Consider the following 18,215-nt stretch of genomic DNA (forward strand, 5'->3'; position numbering starts at 1 on the left):
TCCAGCCTGGGCAATAGAGTGAGACTCTGTCTCAGAAAAAAAAAAGAATTTCACAATAGCTTGTTAAGGATTTCAAAGAGGCTATGCAGTACATAGCTTTGTTTTCCAAACCTAATAAACCTTTTTTTTTTTTTCTGGGAATGGAAATAGTGGTTTAGAAGGCAAGGTTTGGAAAATGGTGACCTAGGGCTGAGGCTAGAGTGGAGGGTCTATGGTGTCACTCTCCCACTCTGGACTCCTGTCCTGTCCTGTGGTCATTTCAATCTAATGTTGGTCTTGACCTGGATGAGACAGCAGAGTGTAAATATGAACACAGGATCCTTGGAGTTAGAATTGGACCCTGTGTTCACAGCCCCAAGAGACCATCCTGTGTTTTTCTTAGGAAACTGGACAAACAAGTACAGTTTGTCTCGTAGTTACTTTCCAAAGGGTGCCTGTGGGAACAGCAGGTCAAATGGGGCCTGGAGTAGGGGGATCCTTAACAACTTCCGGCTTGTTTGTTAATTAAGAATGGGCTGGTGGGCCTGCCCTGGCCTCTCTGCCAAAACAGGAGTAGTAGATAAGCCTGTGTGTGAGGAGCAGCCAAGTAGGATCCTTCTGAACTTATCTGGGCTCTGATACCTAAACAAGGAATTCTGCATTTGCCCCAGGGAGACCCCGAGCCACAGTTACTAATTGCATGTCCCCTAAGTTCTTTGACCTCGCTGTGAGCCCCAGGTTTCCTCTCTGTGGAAGAATAATGTCCATTCTCCAAGATTATTGGAAAGGCCAAAAGTACTGGTGAAACCCACAGTTCTGTTAATACCACAGAGCGAGGGAGGGGAGCAGCAGGCCCAAGGCTAGGTAGGGCCAACAGATGATCAGGGCTTTGGGGAAACTGAGGGCTGGGCAGAAGCAGGCCAGCCTACAGGCAGTGGACTGGGAGAGCAGAGGCAAGCCTCCCTAGAAGAACCTCTCAAACAAAGTCAGAAACCATTTATCCAGCATTTTTCAGGTACAGACTCTGTGCTTGGTTCTTTATCTCCTGGAACTCACAATGAACCTGAAATGGGGGCAGCATCACTCCCATTTTATCCTTCTGACTTCAACTGCAGGGCACTAAGCCAGGCTGGTCATCTATATCCTGTCTCCTGTTCTGGGCGGCAGTTAAGTGAGGCAGACTGGAGAGAAAAGACAGCCAAGATAAGCAGACAGATGCCAACTGCCTTTGTACTTACAAACTATGGTCGTGTTAACATACAGAACATCAACCATGAACCAGAACCAATTGCTTAACATAACACAGAGTGGGCCCTGCCCACCCCCCAATACAATACATTTAAGATAAACTTTTTGCTGTTAAATTCCCCCAGGGAAGGGGAAGTTTGCATGATTGGTTAGGGTGGCAATATTATGAGGATGGAGTCAGGATTCACTCCCACTAGGTAAGTCCTTACTTTCCATGATCAAGCCACCTGAAGACCATGAGCAGGAAGGAAGAGGCCCAGGCAGGGATCAGACCAGCTGGGGATGCAAGGGGATGCAGACTCCATGGCCCAGTGAAATGCACATGGTCCAGGAACCCAGTCAGCCAAGGCAGGAGGAGCCAGAGTGGGCACTGCTTCAGGTCTAAGGCCCAGCCTCTCCCACAGGGGTTCCTGGTCCCCCTCTTCATTCTGTAGGCTGTGCTTCTCCCAGAAAGGGTGTGACAGCTGGGCCTGGTAGGGGTTAGCAGTACACCTGGAGCAGGGGTGCCCCCGACGAGTCTGTGTCAGTGCCCTGGAAGGATGAGTCATGGCTGGCTGGGTACCCTGGTGGGAAGGAGAGGAGAGGAGGAAACAGGCTCAGGGGAAGGAGCTCATCCAGATCGCACGGCTAGGGAGAAGCCTGCTGAGAAGGAGCAGAGTAGGACTTGAGCGTGGGTCAGTCTGATCCTGGCTGGGTGACCCACTCGGTTTATTGACCTCTCTGAGCTTTAACCTCCCTTTCTGTAAAAGGATAATGAGCCCACTCTCAGGGGATTGTTGTCAAGGGCAAGAAGACAGCAGCAGAACCACACAGGGTGCCTTTCCAGCACCATGCTGGATGGTCCCCCACCCACAACTTTCCTAGTCACCTGGGCTTGAAGGTTGGGGTTCGATCACTTCCAGCTCACCTGTTCTGGGCACCTGCCCCCACTTTAGGCCAGCTTGCCAGATGGGGACGGGTCTGTAGCTGCTAAGGCCCTTGTCCCCTTTTGATGCCATCCTCACCACCCCAAGAGAAAGCTGGGAGACGAGCATGTGAGGGACCCCTAGGGTAGTCCCCCACCCTCCAGACCCCTCATTAGGTCAGGACCACACCTGGAACTCCATAAGGCCTCAGCTTCCGGGCGATGGCATCTGCAGTCGTCTCCTGGGAGATCTGCACTGTCAGCTCTAGGGAGGGAACGTGAGGCAGGCAGTGGTCATTATCATATGCTTTCAACCCTACTCCCTACTTTGTTCCCAGCCTGATGAGGGAGGAGCCACTCACTCCTGGGTAGGGCTAGAAAAATAATGCTTAAAAAAGACACAGGCCAGGTGTGGTGGCTCATGCATGTAATCCCAGCACTTTGGGAGCCAAGGCGGGTGGATCACCTGAGGTCAGGAGTTTGAGACCAGGTTGGCCATCATGATGAAACCCTGTCTTTACTAAAAATACAAAAATTAGCTGGGCATGGTGGTGGGTGCCCGTAATTTACCCAGCTTACTCGGGAGGCTAAGGCAGTAGAATCCTTTGAACCCGGAAGGTGGAGGTTATAGTGAGCCAAGATCACACCATTGCACTCCAGCCTGGGTAACAAGAGCGAGACTTTGTCTCCAAAAGAAAGACAACAGATAATGTGTGCATGTGCAGAGTGGTGGATGAGTGGGAGTTTTGATTAGGCCAGAGCAGGTCAGAGGCCCAAATTCATGTGGGTCCCTAGGTCCTGTTAACCAGGCCAGGCCTAGAAGCTACTCTGGCAGGTAACAGCAGGGGAGAGGAGCGTTTTAGGTAAACTTGTTGAACGCAGAGGGCACCTTGTCCTTTCTGGGGACAGCAGTGATGGGCAGAGAGCTCTCCTAGGGTCTGTCTGCTCCTCTCAGCCTTGCTGAGACCTCACTGGGAAGGTCCAGAGTGGGAGCTGCGGAGTGGGGGATGCGAGAGTTGACAGGAGTAAGGGCAGGACTGGCTGAGGGGTGGACCCACAGTGGCCAAAGACCCCATTCCAACCCTCCCCTTGCCAGAGCCTCCCCTACTCTACCCCTCAGTCCCATGGGGCCCCCACCTACCATCCTGGCTGAGACCTGAGCCCACCATGGTCTCATGGCCACTGTCAGGGGCAGCAGCAGTGGGGGCAGCAGCCCGAGTTGAACGCCCCTCCAAGGTCTGTGGGCGAGCACGGCTCTTTCGGGTACTGATACGAATGATGCCGCGAACCAGGCGGCCCTCAGCATCCTGCTCATCCAGGTGGTAGTCCTGTGTGATGCTGCTGATAAGGTCCGAGATCTTACTGGTCTTCTCCAGGAACACAGTGTCTGACGTGCACTTGGCCAGCTCATCGATCTGGTGTACGCTGAACAGCTCTGTCAGCTTCTTGAAGATGAGCACATCGATCTCTCGGCTCGACATGGAGCCACTGCCCATCTCGGGCAGGTCCAGGTCCGACTCATGGAAGGAGTAGTACTCCTCGGAGTCACGAGGACTGCTGGCGAGGGTGCTAGGCAGACTGTGTCGCATGGGTGGGGGATCGGCCAGTGGCTCCTTGCAGCAGGAGTCCGCATCAGGGGCTGGGGAGGTGGCCCTGGGATAGGGGTACACAGGGATGCCTTTAAGCTTAACGTCAGGGTAGCTGAAGCTGCTGCCCACAGTTGACTTGAGCCGCTTGTCATCCCGCCGGCTGGGGGGTGCACGGTCAGGGCTGGGGGGCACTCCATTGTGCTCCTTGGCCCAGTTGGCTTCAGCAGTCCCCTCAGGGGAGTCCCGAGAAGACAGGCAGGGGCTGCAGCCCCGCACACAGGCTCCACAGCGCTGGAGACAATCCCGACAGCGGCGGAAGCAGAAGGCAGCCCGGCACCACTCCCATACCCAGGGTCGCCAGAGCAGGCAGCAGGCAGGAGACTCAGTGGCCGGCTCAGCAGAGCCAGAGATGAAGGTAATGCTCTCTGGCCCATGGTGACCAGGGTCCTTGGGGTCTGGTCTACGGGTACGGCGGCTTGGTGGGGGCTGAGGTGGTTTATCATATGTCTCCAGACATAGCTCTGTTGGCTGCTCCCAGGGTCCCAAGCGTGGAGGCCCAGATGCTGGGCGGGGGTGTCCAGGGCGGGGCATGGCTCATTGCATGGTTTGCAGCAGCCAGGCACCTGCGGGGGAGAGGCCAGGGAGTCAGGATCAGAGGCCAGGGACAAATTTCTGGGCTGACTTGAGCAGCTTCACACTTCTAGTTTCTGAGAGGCCTGGGATGTGGACGGACCCAAGTATGCCCATGAACTCTCATCTCTTGTGGCCCTCCCTCCACAAAGAGGAAATCTCTGTGGTCTAACCCAGATTTCAAAATTCCCTGTGACTTACACCTACTGGGATGGCTATGAAAGGTAGAACATCTTATCTGAAATGCTTGGGTCCAGAAATGTTTTGGATTCTGGGTTTTGGATTGTGTACATTATACTTACCTGTTGAACATTCCTCATCCAAAAATCTGAAATGCTCCAATGAGCATTTCCTTTAAGTATCATGCTGGTGCTCAACTTTCAGATTTTGGAGTGTTTTGGATTTTTGGATTAGGGATACTCAATCTGTCAATCCGTATTTAAAAATAATCTCCCTTCCCCCAGAAAATAACAAATGTTGGCAATAATGTGGAGAAATTGGAACCCTTGTGCATTTCTGGTGGGAATGTAAAATGGTGCAGCTGCTATGGAAAACAGTATGGTGGTCCCTCCAAAAACATCGAATTACCACATGACCCAGCAATTCCACTTCTGAGTACATACCCAACCTAATTGAGAGCAGGGACTCAGATGTTTATACCAATGTTCACAGCAGGATTATTTACAATAGCTAAAAAGTGGAAACAATCCCAGTGTCTACCAATAGATGAATGACTAAACAAAATGTGGTATATACATACAATGGAATATTATTCAGCCTTAAAAGGGAAGGAAATTCTTTTCTTTTTTTAATTTTTATTTTTTTTTCTAGGAATCAGCAATATATGTCAAGAAACAAGGAAGGAAATTCTTATACATGTTGCAACATGGATGAACCTTAAAGAACATGCTAAGGGAAATAAGCCAGAGGCTGGGCACGGTGGCTCACGCCTGTAATCCCAGACCTTTGGGATGCCAAGGTGGGTGGATCACGAGGTCAGGAGTTCCAGACCAACCTGGCTAACACAGTGAAACCAATTAGCTGACCATGGTGGTGTGTGCCTGTAGTCCCAGCTACTTGGTTGGGGAGGGAGAGCAGCTGAGACAGGAGAATCGCGTGAACCCAGGAGGCAGAGGTTGCAGTGAGCTGAGATTGCGCCACTGCACTCCAGCCTGGGTGACAAAGTGAGACTCCACCTAAAAAAAAAAAATAAGCCAGACACAAAAGGACAAATAGGCCAGGCTCAGTGGCTCATTCCTGTTGTCCCAGCGATTTGGGAGGCTGAGGTGGGTGGATTGCTTGAGCCCAGGAGTTTGAGACCAGCCTAGACAACATGGTGAAAACCCATCCCTACTAAAAATACAAAAATGAGTCAGGTGTGGTGTTGCACACACCTGTAGTCCTAGTTACCTGAGGGACTGAGGTGGAAGGACCACGTGAGCCTCAGAGGTGGAGGTTGCAGAGAGCTGAGATTGTGCCAATGTACTCCAGTATGGGCAACAAAGCCAGACCCTGTCTCAAAAAAAAAGGACAAATATTGTAAGCTTCCATTTATATGACATCTCTAGAATAGTCAAATTCATAGAGACACAAAGTAGAATGGTAGTTGCCTGGTGCTGTGGCACCAGGGGAATGGGGAGTTAGTGTTGAATGGGTAGGAAGTTTCAGCTGGGGAAGATGAAAAAGTTCTGGAGATGGACGGTGGCAACAGTTGTACAACAATGTGAATGTATTTCATGCCACAGGAATGATGCTTAAATATGGGAACGAAGCTTAAATGTTTTTTTGTTTTGTTTTTGTTTTTTGTTTTGAGACAGTCTCACTCTGTCATCGAGGCTGGAGTGCAGTGGCGCCATCTCAGCTCACTGCAACCTCTGCCTCCTGGGTTCAAGCAATTCTCCTGCCTCAGCCTCTCAAGTAGCTGGGATTATATGCACACACCACCACACCCAGCTTATTTTTGCATTTTTAGTAGAGACAAGATTTTGCCATGTTGACCAGGCTGGTCTCGAACTCCTGACCTCAGGTGATCCACCCACCTCACCCCCCTAAAGTGCTGGGATTATAGGTGTGAGCCATTATTTTTTTTTTTGAGACAGTCTTGCTCTGTCACCCAGGCAATGGCATGATCTCAGCTCACTGTAAATTCCACCTCCCAAGTTCAAGCACTTCTCCTGCCTCAACCTCCTGAGTAGCTGGGATTACAGGTGTGTGCCACCACACCTAGCTAATTTTTGTATTTTTAGTAGATACGGGGTTTCACCATGTTGGTCAGGCTGGTCTTGAACTCCTGACCTCGTGATCTGCCTGCCTCGGCCTCCCAAAGTGCTGGGATTAGAGACATGAGTCACCACACCAGTGGCATTAGGGTCTTAAACTGGGGGTGTGTCAGGAACATGAGACTGGGCATCAGGATATCTGTGTTCTAGTTACAGTTCTGGCCCTAGTCTAATCCCAGATTTGGCACTTGGGAAACTCAGTGCCACATCCCTAAAGAGGGCCATCATTATCTCTCACCCAAATAGAGTCAGAGCCCCCAGTCTGGCCACTTCGATTCCCTCCTACTTGCTGTAGCAAGTAAAAACTTAAAAATGTTTAAAGGAACCTGGCAGACATCACTTTAATTAAATGATCAAAGATAATATCACCATAATGGGATGAACTGACATCATGTTCCTCCTGATACTATGTACTAAGAAGGATAAAACTCACGAAATATTCTTGCCAAAAATGCATAATCTGAATGTAATCATGAGGAAATAATAGACAAGCCCAAGTTCAGAAACATGACAACTAAATGCAATGTGATCCTAGATAGGATCCTGGATTAGGAGGAGAAATTGGAACTTGGATAATGTAGATAACTGGTGAAATTTGAAAATAGGCTATATGTTATTTGATAGTATTATATTACCGTTAAATTTTCTGAACTCAATTACTGTGGTTATATAATCTAAGGAAACATACACTGAAGCACTTGAGGATAAAGGGACAGGATATCTGCAAGCTAATCTCAAATATTTCAAACACACAAAAAACAGAAGGTATGTGTGTGTAGAGAAAGGGAGAGAGGGAATATTAGCCACTGGTAAATGGGATGTGAAGGATACAATTTTTTCTTTTTTTCCCTTTTTTTTTTTTTTAAGAGATAAGGTCTCCCTCTGTCATCCAGCTTGGAGTTCAGTGGTGCAACCACAGCTCAATGAACATACTACCCTGCCCCACTAGTTTGTTTTGTTTTGTTTTTTGGTAGAGATGGGATCTTGCTATGTTTCTCAGGCTGGTCTTGAACTCCTGGTCTCAAATGATCCTCCTGTCTTTGCCTGCCAAAGTGCTAGGATTACAGGCATGAGTCTCTGTGCCCAGCCTAGGATACAGTTCTTTTTTTTTTTGAGACAGAGTTTTGCTCTTTTTGCCCAGGCCTGAGTGCAATAGCACGATCTCGGCTCATCATAACCTCCACCTCCTGGGTTCAAGCAATTCTCCTGCCTCAGACTCCCAAGTAGCTGGGATTATAGGCATGTGCCACCATCCCCAACTAATTTTGTATTTTTAGTAGAGACAGGGTTTCTCCATGTTGGTCAGGGTGGTCTTGAACTCCTGACCTCAGGTGATCTGCCCACCTCAGCCTCCCAAAGTGCTGGGATTACAGGTATGAGCCACCACGCCCAGCCTTAGGATATAGTTCTTTAACCATTCCTACAACTCTTCAACCCAGTCTCCTGGCCCTACTCAGCGCTCCTTCTCCAGGGACCCTCTGGAACCACTAGTCAGATGGGAGGCTCTTTCCACGGCCTTCTGCTGGGCTGTCAGCTGGGTCAGCCTTGTACCCATCGTTTGAGGATAAGTCTTATGTCCCAAGTACCATGACCCTAAAGTGCAGGGACTGTGTGTAATTATTTTCTGCCTCAGTATCTGGAACAGGGTTTGGTACACTAGGTGCCTCAGGGGGCTAACACATTCCAGGTTGCCTCAGGGTAGAACCAGGACCATTGGGTAGAAAGAAAAAAAAGACTTAGGCTCTAGGTTGACCAGAGTATGGATGGGGGATAGGAGGTGAGAGGGGAGTGAAATCCCATCTGCAAAGGTATCCCAGCTCAAATTGTAACAGGTGACTTTAAATTCCCTTGCAATCTGAGGCAAGTGGTTAAAAAATCTTTGCTTTAGATCAAGAAATGTGGGGTTGGGTATGGATTCATACATTCACACAATTAACAGATATTTACTGAGGGCCCACTGTGTGCCACATGCTGGATTATTATTATTATTATTTTTGAGACAGAGTCTCACCCTGTCACCAATGCTGGAGTGCATGGGATGATCTTAGCTCACTGAAACCTCCGCCTCCTGGGTGGAGGCAATTCTCATGCCTCAGCCTCCCAAGTAGCCAAGTAGCTGGAATTACAGGTGCACGCCACCTTGCCCAGCTAATTTTTTTGTATATTTAATAGAGATGGGGTTTCACCATATTGGCCAGACTGGTCTCAAATGTCTAACCTCAAGTGATCTGCCTGCCTCAGCCTCCCAAAGTGCTGAGATTACAGACATAAGCTACCGCACCCAGCCAGCTGTTCAAAATTCTATGGATAAAGTGATAAAACAGACAAAATCCCTCAACCTCAGGAGTTTACACTCTAGTGAAAGAGTTGATTATTGATGGCTTACACTGTTCTAAGTACATCAGAGGTAAAAACCTATTAATTTTCACAACCCTCTTTGTAATATTATTACCTGTTTTGTTACACTGAAGCACAGACAGGTTAAATAAGTTGTCCAACGCCATACATCTGTCTGTACATAATCGGCCTGGCCCCAGACTCTTATCCACTACCCCATCCCTTCTATTACTTGGGAGGAAAGAGGCAGTCAAAGGTGCGAGCTGCCAGCTCCATGGACCAGTGTGTGCCCAAAGAGAGCCCATGTTGGGAGCCCTGTCTTCCAGGCTCAGGCCTTCAGGAGAGTGGGCGAATCTACAGTTAACTCTGCTGAGCTCGGAGGTACCTGGGACTCCTGAGGATGGGCTGGCTATTGTCCTCTCCCCAACCTCCAAAGCTTTATGGCTTGCTACTATTGATTAAATTAATCCAACGAGTATTTATTGAGCACCTACGAGGTGCCCAGCACTGTGCTAAATGCGGAGAAAACAGCAGTGAATGGGCCAGAAGACTTTCACCTTATTTAACTCTCACAATTGCTCTGTAAATAGTAAATCTTCATTTCACAGATCAGGAATCTGAAGCTCAGAAAGGTGAAGTGAGTGGCCCAGAGACGCCTAGCAAGAGAGGGCTGGATTAGAATTTGCATTGTGGCATGCCAGGCTCTGGAGCCTGCATACTTTGTGTGTGCCACACATCTCCAGCAGTGGTGGGATGAGAAGAGAGGCAAGACCTGGGATAAGGACAATGCCGGGTCTTAGTTCCCCACTTCCCACCAGCCATCGAACCCTCCTGAAGTCAAACTCAGGCCGATTCTTCCAGGCTGTATCTCCCCAACCCTGCTGCTGCCACCACTCCCCCCACCCACTCCACCCAATCCTAGGAACCCGGGTCACTTGGCTCCCAGTCCCTATTGTGGCTTGAGGCAAGATTCTTAACTTCAGTTTCCTCATCTTTAAATGAGATTAGTATCTTCATGCCCGGCAATCCCATGAGATTTAAATGAAATATTGCCTGCAGGGGGCTTCCCTCAGTGGCCTGGCACCTGGGAGGGGCTAGGTCACTGGGCGCTCTAAGGCACCGCAGCAATCTTCTCGGGGGTCAGACGGTCCCGACCCGACCTCCCTGGATTTCTCGTTGATGCTTCCCTCTTCTCCCTTAGTCTTGCGAACACACATACGCTCAGGGGGCTATGTGTCCCCTTCTCCCAGGGTCCCCACTACAGGTCCGGCCGCGCTAGCCTCTGCCCCCAGCCCCGTGTCAAGCCTCGGACACCCGGCTGGGAGGAACACCCCAGTCCCGCTCGAGAAACAGCCGTCGGCTCAGTGTACCCTCGGCACTCATATCCGCGGGCACCTAGTCCTCGGGACAAGGAAGAACTAGACCCTGGCACTGCCCCCTGCACCAGCAGTGCCCTTGGGGCGAGCACTACTCTTTCCAGCTGCAAGGGCCCTGCCCTGCGGGCGGACCCAGCCTCCCTCCCGTCCCGACGCTGTTCCTCGGGGTGAGCACAGCGCTTGCCCGGTTCCGACCCTGCCCCCGGGTGAGCACGGCCCCACACCCACCCAGTGCAGCCCTGAGGGCGAACGCAGCCCCTCACCCCATTCTGCGCGCCCAGTCCGGGCGCCCGCTCAGGCCGCTCTCCGGCCCGGCCCGCGCACCCCGGAAGTAGGAGGGTGGCCCCCGACGAACCGGGCCCGGGACCCTCCCCCGTCCGGGCGCAGCCTCGAGGGGCTCCCCACACCAGCGCCGTCCTGGTTTGCGCCCCCTCGGGCCCGCGCGGGGCTTACCTGTCCCGCCAGGTGAGCCGCCTCCGGTTCAGCCCCTCCCCCGCCCCCTCGCTGCTCACCTGGGGCGCAGGTAAGCGTCTCGCGGGAGCGCTGCACGGGCCGCCGCTAGGGACACACTTCCTGCCTCCGCGAAGCGCCGCCGCGCACCTGGGCCGAGGCCCCGCCCCTGGGCTTTAGCTGCGCGGCGCATCTCGGGTGCTCGGCCGGTTTGGCCTAGTCGGGGTAGGTGAGGTGTGGCTAGGAGGGGTCGAGAGGCGCTGGGGCTCAGTCTCCTGTTCAACAGGCTGGTGGTCCTCCTCTTAGTCTCTGAGTACCTGTCCTACCCGGCCATAAAGCTCCAACTTAAAGGGAAGCTCTCTACTGGGAAGCTTTCCCTGACCCTAAGTCTGTTCTTCTGTTGTATAGAACAGTCCCTGGAATCAGAACACTGTCGTTTTCTAGTCTTCTGTCTCCTTCAGCCTCCTGCCTTACAGGTTTTGGTCTTGTACCTCTGTTTCTGGTGCTCAGCACAGGTCCTGGCACATACTAGGTGCTCAACAAATATTTCCCACTGAATGAGGGGCTAGGCCCCAATTTCTCCCTTTGTCCTGAGGCAGAACTGGGAGCCTGGGCTGCTGGTCAGTTTACCTTTTCTTTTGTTCAGAGAAATCTGTAGGTAAAGACAAGAACCTCAGCTCTGGGGCCCCGAGTAGGGTAGAGGAGGGGGCCAGGATCAGAAGTGGTGGCCAAAACGAGCCATGGTCACTACATCCAAAGTTGGTCTCTCTCTGCAAGAGGCAACACCTTGGACTGTCAAGAAGGCAAGGCTCAGACTATTCTGGGTTACTGTTCCCCTTAATATTAATAACAACTCTAGCTTGGAGTGGTGGTGGGCACCTGTAATCCTAGCTACTTGGGAGGCTGAGGCAGGAGAATCGTTTGAACCCGGGAGGCAGAGGTGCAGTGAGCCAAGATTGCACCTTTGCAGTCCAGGCAAAAAGAGTGAAACTCACTGTCTCTCTCTCTCTCTCTCTCTCTCTCTCTATATATATATATATATGTGATATGTGTATATATATATATACACACACACACACACACACAACATACATATGTATATATATCAATAACTTAACAATAGCATTAATAAACAAGTGACTTTTAGGGGGCATCTCCAGGAGCCATGCATGCTGAAGCCCTTAAGCTGTGATATGGGTCAGGTATTATCATTTCCATTTTACAGAAGAGGAAACTGAAGCTTAGAGAGGGGACATTGTTTGCTCAGGCATTTGGCACAAACTGACTTTGGGCAAGACACTTTCTTTTTCTAAACCTAATCTCTGGAGATAATAGTACCTCTTTTCAACTGGGAGGATTAAAGGAGATCATGAATGCAGCAGGAAGGTATCACTGGGGTGCATTAGGCATAGGTGTTCAATTTCCAACAGATACCCTCGACCCCAGCGCCTCCCACCACATCTTGTCCACATTCCCTCCAGAGGAAAGTGGCAGATTGTATTCTTATTTGGAACTCAGAGAATGAGTCACATCCTCACTTCACAGTCACATCTTGTGCAGTTGAACATCTGTGTACTCTAAGACCTAGCAAGTCCATTCCTACGGTACAGCCAAGCCACAGTAAGCTCTTGTACAATGCACCAGGAGAGAATGTATACAAGAATGTTAGTAGAAACATTGTTTACAGTAGCCCCAAACCAAAAACACGTAAATGCTACTGACAGGAGATAGAGAAACGTGGGATATTCATCCAAAGGAATTAATTATAGAACAGTAGAAAATAAATGAAAAATAGCAACATGGGTAGATCGTGATAATATAATATTGAATAGAAAAAAGGCAAATCTAAGGCCGGGTGCGGTGGCTCACGCCTGTAATCCCAGCACTTTGGGAGGCCGAGGCGGGTGGATCATGAGGTCAAGAGATCAAGACCATCTTGGTCAACATGGTGAAACCCCATCTCTACTAAAAATAAAAAAAAAACTAGCCGGGCATGGTGGCGCACGCCTGTAGTCCCAGCTACTCAGGAGGCTGAGGCAGGAGAATTGCTTGAACCCAGGAGGCGGTTGCGGTGAGCCGAGATCGAGCCATTGCACTCCAGCCTGGGTAAAAAGAGCGAAACTCTGTCTCAGAAAAAAAAAAAAAGAAAAAGAAAAAAGGCAAATCTCAGAAGACTACATATAGAATGACATCCTTTTTATATGATTCAAAAATAACTAGAACTACTGCATGTAAGCATAATACTAGGTTGAACCGTATGAATTTGCTGTTATTTGACCCATTTTGATCTAAAAGTAATGGCAAATTCATGTGTTTCAGCTGAATTTATATGTGAAAAAACTAAGAAAAGAGCAAGGGGTTAGGTACAGTGGCCTGGGCCTGCAATTCCAACTACTTGGGAGGCTGAGGCAAGAGAATCTCTTAATCTCTTGAGCCAAGGAGTTCAAGACCAGCCTGGGCAACATAGCAAGACCCTATCTCAAAAAAAAAAAAAAAAAAAAAAAAGAGCAAGAGAATGAGAAACGCAAGTTCAGAATAATGAATCCTTGGGGTGTGGTGGCTCTTGCCTATAATCCCAGCACTTTGGGAAGCCAAGGATTTGGGAGGATTGGTTGAGCCCAGGACTTCAAGACCAGCCTGGGCAACATAGGAGGACCTGTCCTGCCTGGGCAACATAGAAGGACCTGTCCTGCCTGGGCAACATAGAAGGACCTGTCTCTACAAAAAAAAAAAAAAAAAAAATGCTGGGCGTGGTAGCATGCACCTGTGGTCCCAGCTACTCAGGAGGCTATGGCAGGAAGATTGCTTGAGCCCAGGAGGTCAAGGCTGCAGTGAGCCATATTAACACTACTGCCCTCAAGCCTGGGACACACACACACACACACACACACACACACACACACACACCCCTACCTGGGGAAGGATGCAGGGATCCGCCTATTAAATCTACTTGTGGGAGAGAAACCCGTAGGTAGATTTATTTTATTTTATTTTATTTTTTTAGACAGAGTCTCACTCTGTTGCCAGGCTGGAGTGCAGAGGCATGATCCTGGCTCACTGCAACCTCCACCTCCCAGGTTCAAGCAATTTCCTGCCTCAACTTCCCGAGTACTCCTGGGACTACAGGCACGCACCACCACACCCAGCTAATTTTTGTATTTTTTAGTGAAGACGGGGTTTCACCATGTTGGCCAGGATGGTCTTGATCTCTTGACCTTGTGATCCACCCGCCTCAGCCTCCCGAAGTGCTGGGATTACAGGCGTGAGCCACGGGGCCCAGCTGGTAGATTTAATTTTTAGCAATGTTCTGGTTTTTGGGTTGAACAGGGGATTCGGGGGCTTTCATTTTATAATGAATGAATGAAAAAATAAAAGTTTGTGCTCTAATGCTAAATAATTACAGTTAGTGTCACCTGAATATTTCTCAAGATATGCAAATATATGAGAGTCTAGGGTCCTTTTTTTTTTTTTTCAGACGGAGTCTCGCTCTGTTGCCAGGCCATAGTGCAGTGGCATGATCTCAGCTCACTGCAACCTCCACCTCCCGGGTTCAAGGGATTCTCCTGCCTCAGCCTCCTGAGTAGCTGGGACTACAGGCATGCGCCACCACGCCCAGCTAATTTTTGTATTTTTAGTAGAGATGAGGTTTCACCATGTTGGCCTGGATGGTCCCGATCTCTTGACCTTGTGATCCACTCACTTCAGCCTCCCAAAGTGCTGGGATTACAGGTGTGAGCCACCACGCCCGACCTAGGTTCTTATTTACGGTGTTGTTGTTGTTGCTGTTGTTTGAGACAGGGTCTCACTTTGTCACCCAGGCTGAAATGCAGTGATGTGATCTTGGCTCACAGTAGCCTCTGCCTCTTGGGTTCAGGGAATCCTCCTACCTCAGCCTCCCAAGTAGCTGGGACTGTTATTTTGTTTTCTCATCATTTACTTATTTGTTCTTCTTTTTTTTTTTTAATTAAGGTGAAATTGGTCTGTAGTAAAATTCACCCTTTTATTGTACAGTTCTGTGAGTTTTGAAAAATGCATACAGTGGCACAACTGCCACAGCAATCAAGATCAGTTTAATCACCCCCTAGAAATTCCCCTGAACCCCTCTGTAGTCACTTCCTCACCTCGACTCCAGTCCTTAACAACCATTGATCTTTCTTCTATATCCATAGTTTTGCTTTTTCCAGAATTTTAGTTGTAAAAGTACAGAATTGCTCTAAAAAATTGTAATTCTGTGGTACCTAAAATGCTGTAGATTAATAAGAATATGATGACTGAAGTAGCTCAGAGCTACTTTCCCTTGCCTAGAAAGAAAAAAAAAAAAGGAAGGAAGAAAGGAAGGAAGGCGGGAGGGAGGGAAGGAAGGAAGGAAATATGATCTCTGAACCTCTGGCTATGCTTTCTCGCAAGGGTTTTGTGAAGTGTTTTGTAATAGGCACAAGGTAGCTGTTATTATTTCTAATCAGATCCACACTGAAACCTCCCCTTTCTCTGCTCCTCTCCCTCCCTCGCTCAAAGACACTGGGCCCTGTTCCCAGGGGTCCTTCCCATTGCCACTGTGCATATTCGAAAACTCTGTCAAAAATCAGTGATACTCTTAGGCCAGGCACAGTGGCTCACACCTGTAATCCCAGCACTTTGGGAGGCCAAGGCGGGTGGATTACCTGAGGATCAGGAATTTAAGACCAGCCTGGCCAGCATGGTGAAACCCCGTCTCTACTGAAAATACAAAATTAGCCAGGCCTGGTGGCGCATACCTGTAATCCCAGCACTTTGGGAGACTGAGGCTGGCAGATCACCTGAGATCAGGAGTTCGAGACTAGCCTGGCCAACATGGTGAAACCCCGTCTCTTCTCAAAATAGAAAAATTAGCCAGGAATGGTGGCAGGCATCTGTAATCCCAGTTACTCAGGAGGCTGAGGCAGGAGAATGGCTTGAACCTGGGAGGTGGAGGTTGCAGTGAGCCAAGGTCATGCCACTACACTCCATCCTGGGTGACAAGAGCAAAACTCTGTCTCAAAAACAAAAATCAAGGCCGGGCGTGGTGGCTCACGCCTGTAATCCCAGCACTTTGGGAGGCCGAGGCGGGTGGATCACGAGGTCAAGAGATCGATACCATCCCGGTCAACATGGTGAAACCCCGTCTCTACTAAAAATACAAAAAATTAGCTGGGCATGGTGGCGTGTGCCTGTAATCCCAGCTACTCAGGAGGCTGAGGCAGGAGAATTGCCTGAACCCAGGAGGCGGAGGTGCGGTGAGCCGAGATCGCGCCATTGCACTCCAGCCTGGATAACGAGAGCGAAACTCCGTCTCAAAAAAAAAAAAAAAAAAAAAAAAATCAATGACACTCTAGATACATACCTAAAATAATAAAAAACAGGGCCTCAAACACATACTTGTATGCCAGTGTTCATTGCAGCATTATTCATAATGGCCAAAAGGTAGAAACAACCAAACAGAGGAATGGATAAACAAAGTGTGATGACTGGGTGCGGTGGCTCATGCCTATAATCCCAGCACTTTGGGAGGCCAAGGTGGGTGGATCACAAGGTTAGAAGTTCAAGACCAGCCTGGCCAAGTTGGTGAAACCCCGGGTCTCTACTAACAATACAAAAATTAGCCAGGCATGGTGGCAGGCGCCTGTAATCCCAGCTATTCGGGAGGCTGAGGCAGGAGAATTGCTTGAACCCGGGTGGCAGAGGTTGCAGTGAGCTGAGATTGTGCCACTGCACTCCAGCCGGGGTGATAGAGTGAGACTCCATCTCAAAATATATGTATACAAAACAAAAAACCAAAATGTGATATATATATACAAGGGAATGTTTTTCAGCTATAAAAACAATGAAGTTCTGACACACACAACAACAGGGATGAACCTTGAAGACATTATGCTAAGTGAAATAAGCTGGACACAAAGGACATGTATTGTATGATTGTCACTTACATGAAATATCTAGAATAGTCAAATTCACAGAGACAGAAAGCTTAGCGGTTATCAGGGGCTGGAGGGAGAGGGGAATGAGGAGTTATTGCTTAATGGGTACAGAGTCTCTGTTTGGAGTGATCAAAGTTTTGGAAATAGATAGTGGTGATGGTTGCACAACACTGTGGATGTAATTAATGCCACTGAATTTATACTTTAAAATGGTTTCAATGGCAGATTTTATGTAGAGGTATTTTCCCACAATTAAAAAACAAATAATACCATAAAATTTTTGTTAGTCAATTTAAGTAAATAACAAAACAGGCCAGGCGTGGTGGCTCATGCCTGTAATCCCAGCACTGTGGGAGGCCAAGATGGGTGGATCACCTGAGACTAGGAGATTGAGACCAGCCAGACTGACATGGTGAAACCCCATTGCTAATAAAAATACAAAAAAATTAGCCGGGCATGGTGGCACATTCCTGTAATCCCAGCTATTTGGGAGGTTGAGACAAGAGAATTGCTTAAACCTAGATGGCGGAGGTTGCAGTGAGCTGAGATTGTGCCATTGTACTCCAGCCTGGGTGACAAAAGCAAAAATCTGTCTCAAAATAAATAAATAAGTAAAAGAAAAGAAAATAAATAAATGACAAACCCTGTCCCCACAAAAAACCCAGTGACACTCCTTGAAGCAAAACAGAGTACCTTATAGGTCCAGCATTCAGCTGGCAAAGGAAAGAGAGGTCTACTGGAGTGAATTTTCCAGGTCACAACATGCCTCTCCTGTGCACTTTCCTTTACAGTTTACAAAACAAGCACATTTTTTATTTGATCCTTATTACAGCCCTATGAGGTTGGCATCATCATATTCATTTTTGCAAGTGGGGAAACTGATGCCCATAGAGGTTAGACTATTTTGCTCAAGGCCACACTTCAAATGAGTAGTGGAGCTGGGTGGGAATCCCATGTTTCTGACTCCCTATATAGGGTTCCTTACTATGCCCTCCTCCAAGCCCTTACAGGCTGTGTCTGGGCTTCTTACTTACTTTTTTTTTTTTGAGATGGAGTTTCGCTCATGTTCACCAAGCTGGAATGCAGTGGTGCAATCTCGGCTCACCACAACCTCCACCTCCTGGGTTCAAGCAATTCTTCTGCCTCGGCCTCCTGAATAGCTGGGATTATAGGCATGTACCACCATCCCCGGCTAATTTTGTATTTTTAGCAGAGACAGGGTTTCTCCATGTTAGTCAGGCTGGTCTCAAATTCCTGGCCTCAGGTGATTCACCCGCCTTGGCCTCCCAAAGTGCTGGGATTACAGGCATGAGCCACCATGCCTGGCCTTGTGTGGGCTTCTTTCTAAGCAGAGTGGAGGACTGTCTCTGTCATCAGCCTCTTGAGCTCAGTTTTTCCTTTTGGCCTTGACCTGGGGCCATTGTCCCAATCCTCTGCTTTCCCCATAGTTGCTCTACTCTGTTCAATTTTTACTTTTCTGATCACCCTCC

The 18,215-nt window shown here is 49.0% G+C and overlaps 1 protein-coding gene across 5 annotated transcripts; it reads right to left on the bottom strand.

The window, feature by feature from the left end:
- Positions 1-1,193: 1,193 nt before the first annotated feature.
- On the bottom strand, positions 1,194-17,939 carry KDF1 (keratinocyte differentiation factor 1). 5 transcript variants are annotated; one of them, XM_064363525.1, is made up of 5 exons: positions 10,855-10,930; positions 5,761-5,866; positions 3,273-4,343; positions 2,322-2,396; positions 1,194-1,790 (listed from the first exon to the last, which is right to left on the bottom strand). In XM_064363525.1, exons 3-5 carry the CDS (start codon positions 4,309-4,311, stop codon positions 1,708-1,710), a joined length of 1,197 nt encoding a protein of 398 aa, XP_064219595.1. In that variant the 5' UTR covers positions 4,312-4,343; positions 5,761-5,866; positions 10,855-10,930; the 3' UTR covers positions 1,194-1,707. The 5 variants fall into 5 exon arrangements, with proteins under 5 accessions (XP_064219595.1, XP_064219594.1, XP_012295480.1 ...); XM_064363524.1 differs by lacking the exon at positions 10,855-10,930 and adding an exon at positions 10,796-10,827 and having other exon boundaries at positions 5,761-5,862; XM_012440057.2 differs by lacking the exons at positions 5,761-5,866; positions 10,855-10,930 and adding an exon at positions 17,760-17,939.
- Between the last annotated feature and the right edge of the window lie 276 nt (positions 17,940-18,215).

The sequence above is a fragment of the Aotus nancymaae genome, unplaced genomic scaffold, assembly GCF_030222135.1.
Source record: "Aotus nancymaae isolate 86718 unplaced genomic scaffold, 86718_ANA_hifiasm-v0.15.2.pri h1tg000053l, whole genome shotgun sequence".
NCBI classification, from domain to species: Eukaryota; Metazoa; Chordata; class Mammalia; order Primates; family Aotidae; genus Aotus; species Aotus nancymaae.